Below are 22,684 nucleotides of genomic sequence, written 5' to 3'. Positions count from 1 at the left end.
TAGTACGTATTGTAATTCGATGTTACAATTAGCTAACTACGCGGAAGAAGGCACTCGATTTTAAATTGGTTAAATTTACAACTATAAATGGGGGGCAGGTTTAGACAATCATTACAAGAGGTCGCTTCCTTTTATTTTCATTACATAATATATTTAACAGAGGTGATGAAATGTTGAACCAAGCTGCTTATTTCCCACGGGTTCCCGATTCGAAATCACATCTTGTAAATAATTATAATAATTTTATTTCAAACAAAAAAAAACGACTTAAAAATGTTCCTGAATGTATGCTTCAAATTAATACTAATGTAACCAGTGATATCGAAATGAGACCACAACTCGAAAAGATAGTCTAAATCGATTTTTTGAAAGTCCATTTTTAAAGTCGATTACATCTTTATATTTTCAATTATACGGGATTGATTGTCAGTGTCTTATTCAAGCATTTTTTTCCATGACAAATACATTTGCCAACTTAAATAACGTCTTTTAAAACAACAATAAGCATTTATTTTATATATGCACAAGAAATAATTAGTAATTCAATTATTGTTTTGTCTTCAGTAGTAAAAGTGTGTAGAAAATTTCACATCAAACTGTTTTGTGGTACTGGTTTAAAATTCAATTGTAAAGGCGGTCCCACACCGAGCGTTTCCGAGCATTCGTCTGTAATGAAACAATTTAACCTTCAATTTTGAACATTTGCCTGTTTTCTCGTGAGTCGTTTATCAATGTGTTAAATTGTAACATTATAGATTCAGGTATTATTCACTCACGTATGCAGTGCTCGAATCTGCTGTGCGATTCTGTAAGAATTCGCATCGTATCGCGGGTGCATGGAATTGTCAACTCACTTATAGTACCTACGCCAATTTGATACATGTGTCTTTAAAATTATTATTGTCAATATCGCTTATCGCATTTGATATTTAACTCTCGTGTTCTGCGGTGAGATTCAAGATTTTTCTTAAAGAATATCTTTTGTAACAATACTAGCAAATTCTTCCGGTCAGGGACCGCCCTTAGATTTGACTCTTCCGTATATACAATTGATGTATGTATTACATATATATAAATATAATATATTACGTATTTGTTTGTAAAATAAGCGTGTAAATGCGATATAATTCAAAACTTTACCGAAATATTATTTCAATTAATTGACTTCATCACTCAATGAAATTAATTAACACAATATCTCGGTCTAATAAAAGAGTTGCTATTTTAAAAACTAAAATCTTGCAAAACATATAAAGTAAACGATACGGTGAAAGAGATATAAAAATCGGTTATGTATTGTCTTAAAAAAATACCGCCGCATGCCGCACACATACGGCCTAGACCTTTTTCGTTGATTTCGTTAAGAAAAAATAATTTCAAGGACACTCATCATAGTATATGCAAATAAAAAAAAAAAACGTTGTACGTTTATATACGAATGCTTTATCATAAGTGCACCATCAGACGCTAATTATTGCATTTAAATATGTCTAATATATGAAATATTGTTATCTCTGAGTCTTGGAATAAAGGAGAATATCAACTTTTGAATATTTTATGCTTTACGACCGCTATTAAACAGTAATAAAGTATAATATAATATTTCTTTATCTCATACTAATTAAGGTGCCGCGAGGTCGTGCAAGTGTATTTTAACGTTATTTTCCAAAGCGTTTTATTTATTAAAATAATTTGCGTCATTATATTGCTTTAGAATCACTTCGTGGGTATGATGGTTAGTGTTTATAAGAATTATGTCTTAGTGAGGTTTCGCTCGATCAACATTGAATGTTATTGTTGAATTATCGTTATATATATAAACATAATAATATGTATACAAATCTTCGTTGACGTGTTATACGTAATATGTTTCTGTTATTTAATGTTTTTATTTCCAGGCAATGTCGTAATCAAAATTTAATTTTTTTTATGACTTATTTACTGTTGCCCGTTAAGTACATAAGTATATTACGATAATTAAGATTTAAATAGATATTTTAGAACGAATGACTTTTAAATGATCTCAAATTGCGTCTCGGCGAAGTCGTTATTACCGTGGCTTACTTTATACTTTTACTATTTTTTAAAAACGAGTTTCGATTTTTGAAATTTTCTGAGATATTTGGCCATTACTTTGTTCGTCAGTGTTTTCAAATTCGTCAACAGGAACCAACTTTTTGTGTCAACACTAAAGTTGCTAACTATTCTATTGGAGACGCAGCTTGTATATAAATAGGTATTTAAAAAGGTACATATATAAAAAGGTTTCTTATACGTTATAGTAAAATTTTTCTGACACAATTTTTTTTTTAAATTCCTTATTACGATATTCTCAAAGTTTAAGTCAAGAATTTGGAGTTATAATCCCATTACATTATACGTTAACGTTTTTTCGTAATAATGCATATTATTACGAAATTTGTTTATATTAGTGCTTATTTTACGTTTAGAAAGTACAATTATAGTCTTAATGAGATATCTAAGCGGTTATGCATTTGTATATCTAGATTAAATGCAGGTGTTAAAGTAGAACAGAAACACATTCGTACTAGTCAGACGGTTGATGTAATATTTTTCATGTAAAGATTTCACACAAAAACTACATTAGTAGATTTTATAGTAGGTTTACATTAAATTATATATAGAGAACCCTGTAATTTTTACCTCACTAATAACAATAAAATGACTCAAATTTCTTATTATTTGCAAGTGTGCCACACATTGGAAACAAGTCACCACTGCCCATAGACATTAGGGCTGTAAAAAGTATTAACCATTTCTTATATCGCCAATGCGCCGCCAACCTTGGTTACTCACACCCCCTACAAATAGAACACAACAATACTAAGTATTACTATTTGATAAATAGGATAAGGCAATATTTTAAAGATACAATAAAGCATACTCACGATGCCCCGACTGGAACAAACTTGTGAAACAAACGATCATAGTTAATGAAACGTCGTGGAAAAAATAGTCTTGATGCATTTATTCATAGCTATAAGTTGTAACAACTTAAGCTTTACATCTCTTGGTCTGTTTGACCTTTGTAACTTATAATTGTAACATTTTAACATTACATTAAAAATGCTTGATGTTTAAGTACAGAGCATCGGCTTCAGCATCGGAACAAGTGCCTCTGTGAGTTTCAAAGCTTCCGCTGTTTAAGCTTTACTTAGTACAGGTTAGGTATACTATGAGAAAAAACTCGAAACACCGTGGAACACGATCGTGAAATATCAGAAAGTGGATATAGTTATAAGTCTGTAGTAGTCTGTCGTTTTTTGCCAATACTATGCCAGGTGACAGATGTGAAGCCTTATTTTATTAAATGTTATAATAAATATAGTTGTTTTAAAATAGACTTATTATTATTTAAAAAAAATAAAATAAAGATATAAGGTTATATATTAAGAAAGCGTTTGTAAAATTATATATTTGACAACATTGAATCATTGCCACTAAACCAGACGGTCAACAAACTGAGGCTCCACACTTGAATAAAAACAAGGCATTCGAACATCGTTAAATTGTACAAAAATAAAACTACAACCATAGAGAGTTTAAGACCATTAAACGATATGGTCTGTAAACATTTGTATATGACGTGCTACCAAATTAACTTCTAATTAAGGTGTTTATTACGATAACAGGGTAATTAAGTAATTAATAGCTCATTAACGGACAATATATTATGATGACATCAAACGCATTATACGTATCGAAATGCAATTTGATAGTATGGTATGTGTTCTCGTTTTAATTCAGTGTTAACGTTTGATAAAAGTATGTAAAATAATTAACAATAAAAAACCACAATTCCAAAACTTAGATTTGTAAATGAAATATCATGTGATTTGCTAATAGTTCTGATATGTACCTTAAATATTTCTTGGTTATTATTACTTTATTTATACAACACTGTTCTACGTAACGTCCTTAAATCGGCTAAAAATTTACTTCTAAAGTACCGATTACATTCAAAGCGCGAATTCGCGAATCCACAATAATTATTATCATGTTCAGGATCTCTACCAATGAGATCGCGTAAATTTATTAGAAAGGGTTTATTTTATTTTTTTTACTCCTGTGATTTGTATAGACAACTTGTATTATGTAGACCTTTGTATGATAATATAGACATACATTTCCACGCACACAAACTCAACTATTAACTACCTTTTATTTATTCTGCTTTTTTATATATTTTAGGAAGGCAGACGACTAAATGAGCTTGATGATGGTCACCGACGCCCATAGATACTGGAACTGTAAGAAATATAAAATTCTCATACTAAAATACATAGTTTATTAGGTGGTAGGGCTTCGTGTAAGCCCAGTAGGCACCCACTCAGATATTCTAGCGCCAAACAGCAGTACTCAGCACTGTTCTTTTCCAGTTCGAAGGGTGAGTGAGCCAGTATAACTACAGACACAAATGACATAACCTTTTCTTTCTCAAGGTTTTTGGCGTATTGGCAATGTAAGGAATGGTTAATATTTTATACAGCGCCATTGCTTATGAGCGGTGGTTACCATTTACCATCAGGTGACTCATTTGCCCGCTTACCTATACAATAAAAAAGAGTTTTTACAACATCAATGTGCGGACAATCAAATGTAAGATGTCCTTTGTTTCTGTATTTACGTACTCACTCACCATTCAAGAAAGTCAACAAAAAATGTTTTACCAAGTCAATTCTGAAAGCCAAATCAATTCATAATTACAACACAATATCAAATACAATGAATAATCTTGTAAAATTATGTCGAATTCCTGTTAATAGTCTACTTAAATCTTACTAACCTAAGGAAATTGTTGAGTACAGATCGTTGTAATGATTATCAAAGGTAGCTGGTTAAGTGTTCTACGTAATGTAAAGTGCTCGAAGTAAAGACGAGGTATTGTTTAAAAAAGAATAGTTTTATTAGAACGAAACACAAAAAGCTGTAAAAAGATAAAACATTCATGGCCCCGTGGATAGAATACGTACGATCCAGACTTAACATCGCGGGTTACATGCAATTTGAAGTTAAATTCGCGAACAAAGTAATGTATTTTGAGCGGTGAAGGAAAATATCACGAAGAAACCTGCATATTTCGGATGCAATAGTTTCACAGCTATGTATCCATCCGCGATGGTGTTGCGCATGTGAAGGAGCTTGGAGCCCTTGCCCAGCAGTCGGGCATTTACAAGCTGTTAGTCTACTTCTTACGAATAAGAAGAAATTGGGTTTTTTTAGTAATTCAGAAATAATTAAAAAAAAAAAATATACAAAATATACTATCATCATATTGGACAAAACCGATACGTCAGATATGTTACATCACTTAAATATTTTTATTATTAATTGTCATTTATTAATTAATAAAAAAATAAAATTCTACGCAGTTGTATTGATTATTACATAAAACTTAAATTTAAGTTTATTTCATTATTTCTTAAGTTGTTAATTAACTTAAATATAAACGAAAGTTACTTCTTTACTTTCATACGTTATTTCTTTTACCCTGCCACAGACTAAACAATACTAAGGGACTAAATTTGGCGGGAAACTTTCGTTTCGTAATGGCACTTGCGTCATTCTTTATTCAAAGACAAAAATAAAAAACAGTCATTAATATATATATTACTGAAACAGCGATGTTAATGCTAGGATACGTGTAAACTTAGGATTTAATATTTATTCCAAATGAAATGTTGCCAGGATAATAAATATAATCTACGCTAACGTGATTGCAGAAGGGCATAACATACCTTTTATTCTTACTACTTAGGTATTATTACCTAATTACTATTATGTAATATGAGAAAACAACAAAACGGCGAGTTCATTGAAGTTTTCAAACAAAATAATAACAAGAAAAAGGCGGAAATTAATTTCGTTTTAATATTAATTTTATACTTTTGCAATTTCATTAACATTAAATAACATTTTCCATACTAAATGAACCTTTAATAAATGTTGCCAAACGTAAAACTGTTTAAGAGTTGTAATTTTGGACATAAAAAAAACATGCAATTTGAAATTAAAATCGCTAATGACTTTAACCATTAAGTTAATCATTTTAATTAGAAGTTGGCGTTCGTTTGCGTTTGTAACGCTTTTTTGTTAAGACTGGGGCTTGTACTATCGAAGCAACGATGCCGTCTTAAAGCATTAAGCACGAATTACAATGCGTCTTAAGTAAAGAATGAATAACAAACTCCTTAACTAAGACAGCGATGTATTATAATTGTATTAATAAGTTTCATGAGCAAATCTAAAGATATCAAAATTAGTTTTGGTGAGTGTACATTGGTAAAGGTAACGAAGCAAATAGTATCTTATTCAATACTTAATAGAGATCATTTTCATGTATCGTTCGTTATTGAAATTATTATTATTAATCTTAACTTCGTAGTATTGTGTCTACTTTCAAACTGATTATGAGTTATTACATAAATAAATAACTAAATATTATATGAAATGAGGTAGATAATAATTGTTTGATCCGCTTTTGCAAAGTAAATGAATCAAGTATATAGCTATACATCTCAGCATATATATTATATACGTTTGTGTCATATAATTGTACATTTATCGTTACCTGTATTTTCCTTCTATGGATATGTTTCTCAAATCTCTTCAAAGATTTTTATAATTGTTTTTGATAGACTTTTATTTTGTGTACGTCTAAAAAAAGTATAAATATAAAACGACACGATATTTATGCAGAACTCATTTATAAAGCGATTCTTGATTACTAAAAAGTTCGTATATATGTATTTGAGGATCCTCTGGGTATATCCCTTTAGTAGACTCGTGCAACTGTCAAACTTAGGTATAATAGTAAACTTAAGTAAACTAAACTATGCCTATATATTGAATATCCATATAAACGTGGAGATAAGAAGGTTTTATGTAATGCCTGACGTAAATTATAAGTCCTGTTGTCCAGGCTCAATTAAAAGAAGTGGAGTTATTCCATAAAAATAAATTCGAAACTCACCGCAGAACACGATCGTGAAATAATAGACAGTAATACTCAATATTGTTTATAATATTTATAGTTTTTAAAGAGATTTCTCATATAGTTGCAAATCACCGCGAGTCGCTTATCAACATTATACGTAGTGATTTCTTACAGGATAGCACAACACAGTATCATCAAATAAATATAAAGAATCTATTTTAAGTATATAAGAATTAAGACAGTTGTTTTTCCGTAGTTTTGTATTAAAAAAATGTAGCAGCGACGTAAAATATATAAGAACAGATTTATAATACTATGTTGTGTTTATTTTGTTTCAAATGTTAATTGATCTTATATAAAACAATTATTAACGAATATTATAAAAGCTATTCATAACCTTAAATTGATTAAAGCATTGAAATAAGGCAATTATATTCTAATACAAACTCCAATAAATAAGCCTAAGCTCCAAATACAATTATTGTAGAAGTTATAAATTATACAGGCTCTTAATATAAAATTTAACTGAATTAAACCCATTCATTTTGGGTCTGTCTTAGTCAGTCGGAGACGGACGTGGAGCTACGAAGTTCTTAATAAGAAGGTTTCATATTTAAAAATTATTATTTAAATTTTAATAAATATTAATTATTAAAGTTTTGGAATAAATGTTTATTTTTGTTACTGTTTTTTATAAGTACTTAATAGACTTATTTAAATTGTTTTTGATGTTTGCGTTTTTTTTATATTCCTTAATATCAATAACAAATAGTATAAATTAGCGTTGGCATGGAATTAAAATTAAGCAATCGTCTGATTTGTTGAAGTTCAATTTTAACCAATCACAACATAGCAAATGTAAACTGTGTATAAATATTAAAAAACTACTGGTTCTGTAAAATTATACATAATATAATCTGTAGCAAATGCAAGTAAATTTTTCGTTAATGTGACGTCATACTATGGAATTAAAAAAAAAAAACCAAACTTGTTCCAAAAGTTTTGTTACCAGGCTATACCAGGCTGTTGTCTTTTGAAAGGATTTAAGTATGATGGAAAAAAAAGTAACGGAATTCCGTCTATACGGAAGCCGATAATAAAGGGCGTGGGCTGACCGTATTGGTTTGTAATCAATTTTTAATTACATTGTTTGAAAAACTAGCGTAAAAATACTAATTAAAAAATAAATCTTAGTTTACAATCGCGATATTAATATAAGGAAATTATTACATACATAGGACTTGACTGCTCTAATTTATTATTAAAAAAAAATTATATAATATTATTATCATAATAAAAACTTTACGTGTAAAATTTATACGCTCCAAACTATCTCTCATCGTTTTCTTCAGTCCGCAGACGGACACTTGAATGGCGTCTCATTATCTCTAATTATATACCAATTCTTCGTCTTCATAATTTCTTCTTAATATAGAATATTATAAATGATTTAAGCACAACCCCACAAACTTAAGAATATATGAAAAAAAAAGAATTGAATAACGGTTACAGTTGAATAATTTTTAAATATGTAGATAACGTTACTAGACAAATAAAAAAATATGATCTACTTAAATATAAACCAAATTAACAACCTGTTAATGTTAATCAATATATATTTTCATATTAGAAACAGGCAGATGTTCTGTCTGTCAATATATTATGAATTAGATAGTATAAAAACCACATGCAAATGTTCATGAACAGTGATCTTGTCTATTAATCTTAAGCATATATGTCAACCTCTATATATATATTTAAGATTTTCTGAGATTATTACTACAAAAGATAATAAACGAACCGACTTTATCTTGGTGTGCGTGACAGCTATACTTGATATTCTCCCAACGTCGTACTACGTTACTGTGGCTTTGGTTGGCTACTAGGTACACGTGTGTGTTACTGTGGCTTTGGTTGGCTACTAGGTACCTAGTAGCCAACCGTTGACCGCTATTTCTTTCTATCTAGACATAAAATAAATCAAAACAACAACAAAAACACAACAGACTATTAAATTTGTTCTTTGATCATTTTTGACTCATTCTTCCATTGAAATTAGGAATTATGTACTTATGTGTTAAAAATAATCACTCTCAATACATATATTTTAATAAGTTATTATTATTTCTATTTATTGTCATTTTAAAAAATAATTGCATCGTATTTTTATATTTTTTTTATTATTGGAACAATACGTTAAGACTTTGTGCTGTTTGATTTAAAAATATTGTTACATAAATATTTTAATCTATATCTATACATATAATAAAATTGGAGTGTCTGTTTGTAATATTAAAATAACCGCTTTTTACTAAATGCACATGTGTGTACACGGTACATATACCAAAATAACATCGTATAAAATTCATTTCTATAAGTGTATGCATTCAAGCAAAATAGTACAAGAAATAAATACATATAAAAAAGTGGACTTTGATTGAAATAACATAATTATTATGTTTATTATTTTCGCTTAAATATTATAATTAGTAATTAAATCAAAGAAAGGTTTTTTAACTGTTGGGTTTTTTGGCACTATTTTCTTTTCCTTTGACTTCCTTCAATAATAAAAAAGAAATCATACCGCTAAGGTTTATTTCTTGTACATTTGGCGCTAACGTGTAACACGGAAAACGTAGTTTTGATAACGCTAATTTAATGCGGTCATGTGGGTTAATCCCTATCTATTGGGAATTTATAATTTGTAATTATTAATTCGATTTATAAATACTATAATAATACAAATAACATAATATAATAATAAATAATACGTGTCGCGTCAAGTATACATGCATTATTTTGTGTTAACTATTTATAATTAGATTGAATCATCAATATTAATAATATTTTTTCTCTCAGTCTGTACAACTTAATATTGTTATTTTAATCTTTTGAAATCAGTTAACTTGACAAACGTAAAATACAATTGTGTTACATCTATGTCGTCTATTAAACATTTTTAAACAATGTAGGATATTTAAAAAAAATGGATGTAGATATATACTAGAAATTAAAATTAAATTAGTTAGAGGTTTTTAATATCTTACTAACACTTTATGAAAATAAATAATGCCATTATTCATACGTCATTTTTTTAAAGTTAAGTAGACCCTAAAATTATTTGTATATGAAAGAATATATTTTATAACACTATCGATCGATATAATTTTTAATAATTTAATATTTATCGAATACTGAAACGTGAAAATCTTCGTTGTGCGTCTGCTTTTAAAAACTACATCAAATAAAACTGTCATTTAAAAAACCAATGTGAATGAATAGCTTCTTTCTACTAGCACTTAGAGAGTTAAGGGGAAACCGGGGTAAAAAGTGTAATTATGTTGATTATTTAGGTCGTAATGCGCTGACTATCCCGCGCCTCCCCCTGTCATTAATCGCCACCCCACCCCCCCTTTCTTACTCCCTTTATTATTTCGTTTCAATTATTTTTGTGATTATCTTTTTATAGCGGGCGCGCATTAAAACTCAAAAAAATAACAACCACATTAAATATAATTAGAATTGAAATAACAAGATGTCCATTCTTCGCGCTTTTTTTATTGTAAATATAATTGTATTAAGGAATGAGTCGTTTCGTAATACTTACATTTCGAGATTAATATTGGTCTTGTGTTTATTATTAAAAATCTATTTATTTAATCAAATTTTATATAAGCAGTCAAGTATTACCTAATTTGCATTGAAGTACATAAACTATGTCAGTACTCGATTAGAGTTTAGAAAAAAAAAATTAAAGCCTTCGACTATCACACACGAATTAAAAAAAAAATATATATATATAAGAAAAACTCTTTATCAAACTCCATAATATAAAACTAAAAAAGAAGTACGAAAACCTTACAGTTACGAATCTTTTAATCTATTTATTGGTTATATCGAATTTTAAAGATTGTTTTTATTTATACTTATAATTATTTTATGTATTGCAAAATTAAAGATATTAATCCTTAAAAGTCAGAACTATATAATATTTTTTGTTGTCAGGTTATCACCGATGGGATAAGAGTAAGATTCTTTTTTTTATTACTAATCCGCTGGAGGCAGGCACGTGCTCTAGAAATTACTGAACCGATTGTGGTGAAACAAAGATAATAATGGATATGTAAGAACGTGATCAAATCAGTTAAATAAATCAAAATCAGTGTTACCAATTTAAATTTAAAAAGTATTTATAGTACCAACTTATTTATTATTTAAATATTACTAACGTTTTCTTATCCTTTTAACTTACAGATAAATAAAAAAAAAATATATTAAATGTTTATTGAAATCTATATGCTGTGTATTCATAAAAACAATATAAACTTTATTTTAGTAGGTACGAATAGGAACACTTTTAAATAGCAATACAGCAAGACCGGTTAAAGCTAAAGTTCTCAGCATGGAATGTGGATTCTACAGAACTGAAAAGAAACTTTACATGATTTAAATCATTAATCTTTTTTTTACTGTTAAAAATAAATTGAATATATCATTCAAGTCTAATCCTTTGAAATAAATCTTTGTTCAACGATTTAGTCTTATTCACATTCAAGTAGTTCCAATAATAATAATTTCTATACGTAATATAATAACGCATAATTATATTTAATACATTGACGCGTGACTATTAACAATAGAAGTTGGATTTGCCAACCCTTTCATTCAAATCACTAATGAATCGTTAATTCGTAACATAAAAATGAACTCTAAACGAAATACTTACAGTTGATTATCGAATGATCGGCTTTAAAATTATATTATTATAAGGAACGTTTATGGATGAGCAATTTTTATGATTGTACACGTAGTGTATGTACAGATGTTAGTGGAATAAATCGTAAAATCTTTTCGATGGTAGTGAGGAGCACGAATGCTTTCATATCGTTTGTGTTGCCGCTTTATTGTGGACATTAATTACGTTATTGTTTCAAATAATAATGCTTAATGCAACGTGTAAATGTAGGACGTAAATTGAGTTTTATGTGAGATTTTGTTCATGACTGCATTTAAGAATATTCATGATTTTTATTGGAATTGTATTTACTATCTGCAATTTTATTATGAACGCCTTGCTTAATTTGGAAATTGTATATATTCGTTGCTACGTATATTGTCTCATATGATGTTTTAATTTTAATCATTCTACGGGAAAAGGCTGCTAGCATTCTTGCCACTAATCCACGCGGTCAAGATTTATACAGTAATTTTTAATTCATATTTGTATATATTTAAGGAGTTTAAGGATGATAATAATGTATTACATTAAAGTCACCGTGATTTGTTTTAATAATTTATAATTCACTTTAATGATACAAAAAAAAAAGAAAGAACGTATTTTTTTAAAAAATCTATCTTTATATAATAATAATAGTTTTTTTATAACAATCAAGTACATATGTTTATATATGTTAATTCACTAGAAATTCTATTGAATTTATCGACTCATCAAAGTCAATATATCTTTACTGGAGAATGGGGTCGTTTCTGTAATGAGATTTCGCAGATTACTAACTATGTTAATTCATTAATTAAAATGTTATGTTTAAATCGATATATGTAATATGATTGTTAGACAAGACAATATTATCGATTTGATGTACTTTATTTATTGTAACATATTACTTACCTATTTGTACATTGTATTTTAGAAAAAGATTAGCTTTTGAATTTCATGGCGTTCTTCTTGGTAGAACTTACGTTCCGAACTAGTAACGTGACATTTGAATTTAACCTGTAACATCTCGATTCGAAATTGCTTATATAGACATTGTGCATTTAATAACTTCACAGTCATAATATTTTTTAATATCCACTAGCATGTTTCTTGCATTTTTTTTTCATCCAATCGCTTGGGGATAATATTCGAATTCGATATTGTTTTTATTGCCGTAACAATCCGAAACTATATTAGTACTTAGTTTAGAGTGATCATACAAATGCTTTTACAAAGTAACCGAACATTTAAAATAAAACAATTAAAATTAAACTCAACAATGATAATAAAACAAACAATTCCGATGAATCTGAACAATTCAAAGCGTGCTTTTAGTCTATTATTTATTAAAACCAGTAAGTATTCCGTAACAAAACATGTGGTCAAAGCTCGCGTCAACAGACTATACGAACATTTATTTAATCTGTTTCAACGTTCGGAAATTGAAAGTGGCGGGACAGACAATCGAAAACATGGCCCTTACTACGTCAGGATAGAGGCTATTATGCAACAAAAATAAAGAGTACACACGGTGGACCATTGATGTATCTACTGATCTATTATTATATTTAGCGCGTTAACCGGGCCTCGATGAAAGTGAAACCGATTTCAATTGTTATCTCACTCGCCGGTTAATTGACCGATATTTGTAAATGTTCGCGGGGTTAATTTTGTGTTTAAAGCGCGTTTGTGATGGAGCGGAATGCGGGGATTTCGGTAACAGTTCGTGAAAATTGTACACTAGTAAATAAGTTTCATAATTGTCCCGTATGAAACAGTTTACCGATTTAAGTCGATGTGCTAATTAAACCATACATTTATTTTATCTATGTGAATATAGATTGAATACTTAGTTGAATATATAGCCTGTTGTTGTGAGGTGATTTGGAACTGTCATAAGGCTTTGTATTACATTTATCTTATGATACCTTTGTCTGTGTAATATTCTTAGAATATTAGAAGCATTAATCCGTCATTAAATAAGCATGCACAGAGATCTACAGGAGGTTTTAGTGAGTATAAATATCATTGTTGACAATATGACGACTTATAATTTATCTGGCAACATTCTGAAATGTCAAAATTGTCCTTTTTAATTTATTATTTATTTTATCATAGTATTCATATTTATGTTACTCTATGCAACATTAAACCTTGTCAGCTTGTTGAGTGCTGCACAATCTGCCGACACCGTCATTGCACAATAAACACTGATAAATAATATCATATTCCCATAAAATAATTTATATAATAGTATATAATAGATATTAAAAAAAAATTACTGTCTTAACCCACTTTTATTATATATTGGTATAAACGAGAAAGCCAGTTTAAAAAATATACATTTGAAAATGTAATTTTCACAGATATATTAAAAAACACATTCTTTGCCTTCATAGCGCCATGTTCACATCAATAAAATAGCTATAACACGGCAGCTTAGGAAGGCTGTTTTACATACACTCGTAAAATAGGTAATTAGTTTATGTGAGTCGGATATAATTAAGGTGTTTCCATAATTATGGACAGAGATAATATAGATTTTTGTTATAAGACGACTACCATTAAAAACTAAAAGTGACAATAAATTATAATAAATATCAACTACGGGTTATTCAACGCTAAAAGTTTTTTCATTATTTGAACTGTAAAAAATGAAATATATATAAGATTAAATACCAAACCCAGCATATATAACAAAAATATACGGAAAATTATCACTAAAAAAATTGGTTTTACTAACGCTAACTCGGAAACTATGTTGTATTAAAGTACTAAATCGGTCTGTAGATTTGACCGACATAAAAACAATTTGTAAATGATTTTACTTAATGGACAGATATTTTATTAGTTTTTCGTCTGTACACGTACGAAGACGCGCCTCTCCATGAAAAAATATTATTAGTGTCGTGCATTAGTATGAGTGACGCTCGTGCAGATGTCTTGTGTGTGCGTGACTAAAAGTAACGACAGCAAAAAAACACAAATTAGATTATATTTGCAAAAAACTTATTTTATTAAATATATATTTATTTCATATAGAATAGGTTCTCTTCGTTAGTCTAGATCTATAAGTAAACGACAACCTTTACGTCAAAAACAATATACATATGTATACATAAAGTGTTTGTACTAATTGAATAAAACATTTTTCAAACAATTAGTATGTAAATAACATTTAGTTAACCGATGGAGTATGTCCTACCGCACACACACTAGTGTCCGCTCCGTGAACGTACCATTGCAACGTGTAATACGGTCATAAATCACGCATTAGGACATTTTACACCACGTTTCCTTCATTACGATTTAGTTCTCTTGATGTTCTCGCAATAAAGTTTTGTTTCAGCTACAAAACTATTATTATATTACTATTATTAAAACAGTTCAAAGGAACGTGACAGTGATGTTTATTATGATAATAGATGAACAAAGGACATCGTTTTGTCCTTTTTACCCATTAGGGATATAGACAAAGATAGAAAGAAATAACGCTTTATTTATCGTGTTTTGTAACGTCAATTTATAAGTTATCAATCTACCGCGGGTTAGGAATATGCATTCTATATTCGAAAAGTTATTTTTAATTTGTGTACATTAATGAGTAATCATTCAGTCCCTTATTTTTAGTATCTTTATCGGTGCGGATATAACGGTTTGACTATTTGTAATTCTTTATAAAGTTATGAACTATAACATAAAAATTTGGCTTGTTTTGTTAACAGTTTAAAGTTATCACAGACACTTTCAATAACGCGTGACTACACGATGCTGAAAAGCTAGCATTTTTCTTTTTGTGGAGACGTAGCTTTACACGTTATCTCTTGGTAACATATAATGTAATCGAAAACAAGTTACCATCAAAATACTTTGACAGTTGCGTTATCACACTGAAAGGTTTGTTTTTTCTTTTTTCAATTGGCAACGGTAAATATGTTTTGAGTTTTGTTTATCTGAAAACTGAACTATTCTTTATTTAAATATGGAACAGATTATTAAGATAATAAAAATAAACTAATAGTCCTTGATATTATGAGCGATTTTTATTAATGTTTTTATTGGAACGAACTTCTTTTACGCGACTTACAGTAGAGTCAATTGACATAAATCGTTACTTAAGAAAACCCGTTATTTCCCCTCCAGGCTGCCATTCTCTCTCATTTTCTCTATCTGTTTTTTAAAAACGGTCTTATTTACTCTTATTTTATAAATTCTAATGGGATTTCTTTTTATTTTTATTTATATATTTTCAAATTCTCTTTTCCTTATAGATATAATGAAAGCAACTTGGTTGCAACCAGGTGCCCTATGATACCACTCGTTTTTTAAGTATACACAACCTCTAAAGACACTTAATTAGTTTATATTTCGAAGAATAAAAATCTAATTAGCGTGTATGTAATACTTTTACAATATTACTATATTAAGAAACAGTATAAAATACTATCTATATAAAACACTATTATTACTGTATACGGAATTTGAACTGGGCTATATATGTACGTAACAAAAAATGATTCCCTGCAATTTTTCGTATTTTTTATCTCCACACGAAGCAGATAAAAAAACTTTCAAAGGAATGCACGCACTGCAAGTGAATGTATTAAAAATTATGAATTTTAAAAATAAAATTACATTACAACAGCGACGTTTTTCATACTAATTAATTGTAATTGCATCTCAAATAAAGTAGCCCTCTACGTTCGGAAATAATACAAAACGTATTTATAATTGAAGACTAATTGATTCACATTAAAACGCACTTCATTTAAACCTTATTAATAATTGAAACTTTTTACGAAACATTGTCACTGCGCTGAAAAAATATAAAATTAAAAAAAAAAAATCTCTCTGGATAACTCGAAGCGCGTACGTAGAGAGCCCTCGTCGCACTCGACGTACAAAAGCACTCATCATTGCCCTTCGGGTGTCCCGATCACTTATTATTTCCGAACGGCATTGTTCTAAATTTAAATTGCGCGGTAAAATCGTGCGTGTGCGTCATTATGTTTTTTTATGGTGCCTGTTTAGGTATATATTTATTATAAAGCCAACATTAGAAAAAAAATCAGGAGAAAGAGTTATTTAATATGATGCGTTCGTTTTGTTGAAATAAAAGCTTTATATATACAGTCTCTTTAACAAGTTAAACATAGATATGATAAGGATGAAACTATGCTACAAGTTACATTCAATTTTCGTAGTGGATTACGCTTTACGCACTTATAACATTATGTTAGTAAGAACATTAGAAGCGTACATGTAACATGAATAAACCCGTCATTAAACATTGAAGTCGTTTATAATACATTCGACTTTTGATGATTTGAAATTCGTGGAAGCCGCGTAAATATATAGCATTAAAAACACATAATGGCTGTATAATCAACTGTTTTTAGAATTAGACATCAACCGTCGCTGGCCGAAAAAAAAACAATAATTATAAAGCGCGCGTAATTCTAATTTCGAATTCAAATTAAAGCCGCTTAATGCGCGGGAGCGACCCCGTTAAAAAAAAAAAGAGTTGACGAGTGCTCGCGGAGGGTGGTAATTTTTCATTAATTTAAGTTCACCATTCCCTGTTTTGTTTGCTTTTAATCGCATTTCTAATTAATCCCGTCGAGAATAACGTGACAACTGTCGACTATGGCGGGCATATTTTTTTTCGAGCAGTATAGCAGATGTCGGCCGATTTCCATTTGTTTCTGAGATTAATGATTCGGTACGATTGTGAATTTTTCCGGTCGGCTTTTGTTGTTTTAGAAGCAATTTGTCCGCTTACTTTTGTAGAGAGGCATTCGTTAAAGCTTCGACAAATGATATTCGAGTCGAACAGAAAAAAGCATTAAGCGAAAAGGGTATACTGTTAAAATAATCTCGGTTAAGTATTCAGCGATCCTTACTAATGGATCGTCGTTATTCCGTTTGTTTGATACCTATACGTGGCTATTACGAGTTCAATCCGCATTCGAAATGCCCGTAAAACTGAAGTTAGAATACTAGCACGTTTTATGAAATATGTGCAAGCTGATTTTATTTCCACATAACGATCAATAATTATTTATTCTATACACAAATAAGCTCATAATAAACTACAAAACTAAATAAACTCAAAATGTATATTTTCTTGGATTCTAGACGACACCGATAAATCTTTAACTGAATGAGTACGGAACTCGGTTGCTTTAATAATGCGATCCGAGGAACTCTTCTAATAATACCGGCAAGTCGTCTTATCCTGTTGATGGAGAATTTCTTAATCTAACCATTTTCTACAATGGTAGCAGTACAAGATGTGAGGTGCAATTCTTTAAGAGCTCGTACTCATTTCCCTCGTGTGATGTTGGAAATCGATTTACACTAGATATTATTTGGATGCGTGTGTCGACTAGTTGTCGCCCACGACTTCACGTTTTAGGGGTTGGTCATCAGGTACATAAAAATGTCCTATGACCTTCCTGGGGGGTCAAGCTTGCTACTAAATTTTATCAAATACGGTTCAGTGGTTTGGCCGTGAGGGAGTAATAGACAGAGTTAGTTTTTACTACTTACTACTACTCTTACTGTATATACCGCCAAGCAACACCACTTAGAATTGTTGTGTTCCTTTTTGAAGGGTGAGTGAGTCAGAGTAACTACAGGCTCATGGGAACTCAAAATATCTTGGTACCCTAGGTTGGTGGCGCATTGGCGATGTACGGAATGTTTGTTATAGGCGGTGCTGATGACTTCCCTTCAGGTGCCCGTCCGCCTATCTATTTTCTAAAATATCAAACAGAGAACCCCTTTTTAAAACTAAGACGTGAGTGCAGTTTTATCTATTGTTACGAATAATTTACCGAACTATAAACAAAAGTATCGCTAGTAGTAAGTCTATCATAATAAAATACGTATTTTATTATATTAACAAAGCTTCTTAGCTATTGTAATTTTTTTTATTTTATTTTGAATTCAATTTCACTATCCGTGTGGCTATCTGAAAATCTTGCAAGCGCTACGTAATACCGCGAATAGTATTAAGAAATTCATAACATACTGGACTTATAACTTTCTCGTCGAGACATCGTAGTTTTAGATGCGCTCATCACGCTTACAGTAAACGTTAATATGTCGTAGAAATAGAACAGAACTTAAATTCACATTTAAGATATCTTTGCAGGTACAAAAGACCATATTAATTTCCTGTATTTAATAAAACCGACTCGTGTTAATATAATATAGATATAGAAGTGACATAACCTTCTATAGGAAATATTTCAGATTTTCCCATTTGCGTCGTAATTTCGTGACGACGCAGCGTGGCGTCAAGATTAAGTCACAAAGTGTTGAGCATCACAAATTTACACACATAACCCAGTGCCAAAATAGCCGACACCTTAATATATAATACGTGTACACGGCCTTTATCGTCTGCAGTGCACTATAAGTGTCTGGTGCCTGTAAATTTTCGCAGGCGATCTGCGGCCGGTCTTTGTGCTATTAATTTGTAATGTCCCCCCCTGACCGCCTGGGCGCACGAGGTTAACGCAAGGCGGATAAGTCTCGGCTTTTGATGACTATCGACGATTCGTTACTTATTAAATATCGAGAGCTTTATTTGGCTTGTTTTAAATTTTCAAGTAGAATATTACTGCAAAATTGTTTTATGAATGTGGCATTGTTTACTTACTTTTAATGCCATAAAATATACTGAAAAAAATCACAATGATTTATTAACGACCAAATACATAATCAGGTACATTATATGGCATCGATTCCTAAATGAACTCCTTGTAAATAGCATTGATTGAATTGGGAGGAAATGTTCATGAATTCATTTCCACTACTATAGGGATGCATTTGGATTAATTTGAGGAAAAAATTATATACATTTTTTAAGTATTATATTGGTGCAATTACTCAATAAAATAAAATATAATATATAAAATATGCTGGATTAATTGTATTTATACTCATTAACGCAATTAGTAAAAGCGTAGTTCTTTAAGAATCTAATTTACCAATAGTAACGTTCTAATAATAAAATATTATCTGATTAGAAAACGCAGCGGCGCCACAGGCTAATAGGTATTGAATTATAATATATGCGTATAGATTGTTATCGTGACTCGCCGTAATTTGTATAAACTATAATACTAGTGCAAACATCCGCAAAAATTATTTGCAACGTACGATGTATAATTAACAGCCGCTCTCAGCTGATAAATCGTTTCACTCGAATACAGCCACCGATCACAAAACCAACGTTGACTAAACCGATATCTCGAGATATATCGACGGATCGGTGCCCCGCATTGAGTCCTCGCCGATCTTCAATGGGGGTCCGCGTTTCCGATAGGATTAAGCCAGACTTACTGCTCGGTCAGAAACACGGCGCGACGCAGTAACCCCCCTCCCCTTCTCAAACCTAGCCTCACCCCCTTATCGCCCGCCGCATTAGGAGCAATCATATTCGACGGCTGCTACGTTTTGGCATCAGTTCCTATTGCTTAGGCCGGTCGGCTATTTGCAGAACAATGATCGGTGGTGTCTTAGTTTGTAATGTTGTTAAGGTTCGGATTTGTTTGGAGCCGAGCTGATTGAAGTGCTCGTACGCTTTTACTGTGTTTGTTTTTAAGTGAAAATTTTCACATTGATCACATTTCGTTTGGAAATCTGCCACTTTAACGAGTTCATTATAAACGAGATTGAGTCAGGAATATTGCTAAATTGCTTTGTAAAAATATTAAAATTAGATGATGAATTTACATATATATTATATTATTGCTTAAGTAAGATCAATTATATAGACACATAGAGAAGATAAAACACTTCCCAGAATAAAAACTATCATAAATTATTACGATGAACGACTAGAAATATATTATACGTAATCTTAAGCGTTAAATATTGTTGGTGTAAATGTTCTTAATCCGGAAAAATATGCCGACGAATATAAGTTTTGTATCTTAGAACTCGTAAAATATGAGTTTATCGACTATAAGGAATTGAAGAATCATTCGAATTTATCGGAAAGCAAACAAAATCAAACGGAACTATTATTCGATGTGATTCCCAGTATTGTAGATCTTACTGAGGCTTCTAGTGAAATCAGTGCAGTACAATGAATAAACAAACCGGCTTAGCTTATATGATGACGATATGTTTGATAAATGAATATTTTGCTAGAATACTTTAAATCAAGAACAAAAACGAATAAAAAATTTTAATAGTTTAACGAATAATTTTTTTTATCATAATCATAAAAAAATTATAAACATTTTAAATAGATTTCCTTAAATGCATCTCATCATCAACTCGAGTTAAGTTCGTTCACAATTGTGTAGCTGAACATCAGAGACGACGATACGGTTTCCCCCAGGTAAATAGACGTGAATTTTCCTTCCTAATTCGCCGGGTCTTGACCTACTTGCAGACACGTTGGGGACGGTCATGGTTGCGCGTTCTTTTGCTCCGTTCCTTTATTTGGGTGTACGTACGGCATGTTGTGTTATTCTTCAATTTATCTTCGATGTGTGCGTGTGTTGCTTTATATTGGATCGTATATTATTTTCTATGTTGTTTCAATGTTCAGAATGAAGAAAAGAGTATGTTTCTAATATTGAATCTTGTTTTAACTGTTTTTAAAAATAGTTTTATTTTTAAATAAGTTGGATTGTAATTTTGATATTTTTTATTGTTTGTTTTTCACCTCCGATAAAAGACATCTCGTCATTATTTTATTGACTTTCTCTGTAATCTGTAATTGTAAAGTTTTAACATATTCAGTGCACTTTTTTATCTCTAAATTAGGCCAATAGGTATTAAAATATTTCTTCCAATGTTTCTTATCTTCAGATCTTTTTATTTTAAAATGTCTAGGATTTTCTCGACGCATTATTAAAACTTTTAACTGGCTATATGATCTCTGTATTTAAATCAGAATTATTTTACATTCTTTCATGGAACTTGGAACTATTAGAGGATTTAAATAAGTTCCTTCTTTATCAAAATTTAAAGTCACTAGTAATATGAGTTATAATACATGCAAAATGTTATCAATCCTTACGAATAAAAGATAATCTGTTTCCGTCCTCACTCGGCATATCTTGACCCGAGTTTTGTAGACGTGTTAGGAACGGTCATGGTTACTCGTTCTTTGTTACATTCTTTATTTTGCCTGTGTGAGTATTATTCTTTGTGTGCGTTTCGTCCCTTCTATTTTGTTGCGTTATTCGTTTTCTGCGAATCTATACGCTATTCAACTAAGATTGCGTAAAAGTATCAATCATAATTTATTTATATTCTTTGTGGCATTTAAAGATTATAAACAGTTAAAATATAATATACTAAAAAACAATATCAATTATTATTCATCTCATAATTCGAGAGTCAATTACAAATCTCTCAGTAATCGATTCTAACAATAGTAAAGATATTTTTATTTCTTATTTTGTTAATAATAGTTTAACAACTTAATTATATTGTTTAAAAAAATCTCTATAACTAATTGTATTTTTAACTTAACTTAAATCTATATAACGTATAATGTAAAGTTTTTTTTTTTATTATGAGATCAGTGGCATACGTGTATTTATCTAATATTGTTATTTTCAGACGAGTCGGGATGCGAGGCTGATATGCTGGAGGGCGCGGAGGGGGGCCGGCACTCGCCGCCCCGGCCGCAGCAAGAGCCCATCAACCTGAAGAATGAGGTGAGCCTCTTAACCTACTACCTCTTACTTATTACAGCACATTGTTATCATTTGTCCTCTTTATCTTAGCTTCTTTTCTCGGAAAGTGTTCTTTTAATATTTTTTTTTTTGTTTAAAGTGTTGGCTTTATAAAATCTTAGATGGTTACAAAATTACGAAACAAAACATATACAGAAAGCTAAAGGTTTTAATTAATTTCTAATTTAATTTAATTTATCTATCTTACGAAACTTTTATTTCATTTAAAAGAATCAATTAAAATTTTTAGAAGCGGCAACAATAAGCCGTTAATTAAAACTTAATAAAAAAACGCTA

The 22,684-nt window shown here is 30.2% G+C and overlaps 1 protein-coding gene across 5 annotated transcripts in view; it reads left to right on the top strand.

The window, feature by feature from the left end:
- The window catches only part of LOC125068257 (POU domain, class 6, transcription factor 2), a 143,208-nt gene that overhangs the window by 10,630 nt on the left and 109,894 nt on the right, over positions 1-22,684 (top strand). For 4 of the 5 annotated variants that reach the window (XM_047677345.1, XM_047677347.1, XM_047677346.1 and 1 more), the window contains exons 3-4: positions 10,964-10,984; positions 22,272-22,369. In XM_047677345.1, coding sequence (XP_047533301.1) covers positions 22,295-22,369 — 75 coding nt within the window. In that variant the 5' untranslated portion in view covers positions 10,964-10,984; positions 22,272-22,294. The remainder of the gene's footprint in view (positions 1-10,963; positions 10,985-22,271; positions 22,370-22,684) is intronic. The other variant, XM_047677344.1, reaches the window with a different exon arrangement.

The sequence above is a fragment of the Vanessa atalanta genome, chromosome 13 (genome assembly GCF_905147765.1).
Source record: "Vanessa atalanta chromosome 13, ilVanAtal1.2, whole genome shotgun sequence".
NCBI lineage: Eukaryota > Metazoa > Arthropoda > Insecta > Lepidoptera > Nymphalidae > Vanessa > Vanessa atalanta.
Note: the sequence above shows the minus strand (reverse complement) of the source record. Positions and strands in the feature narration are given on the sequence as shown.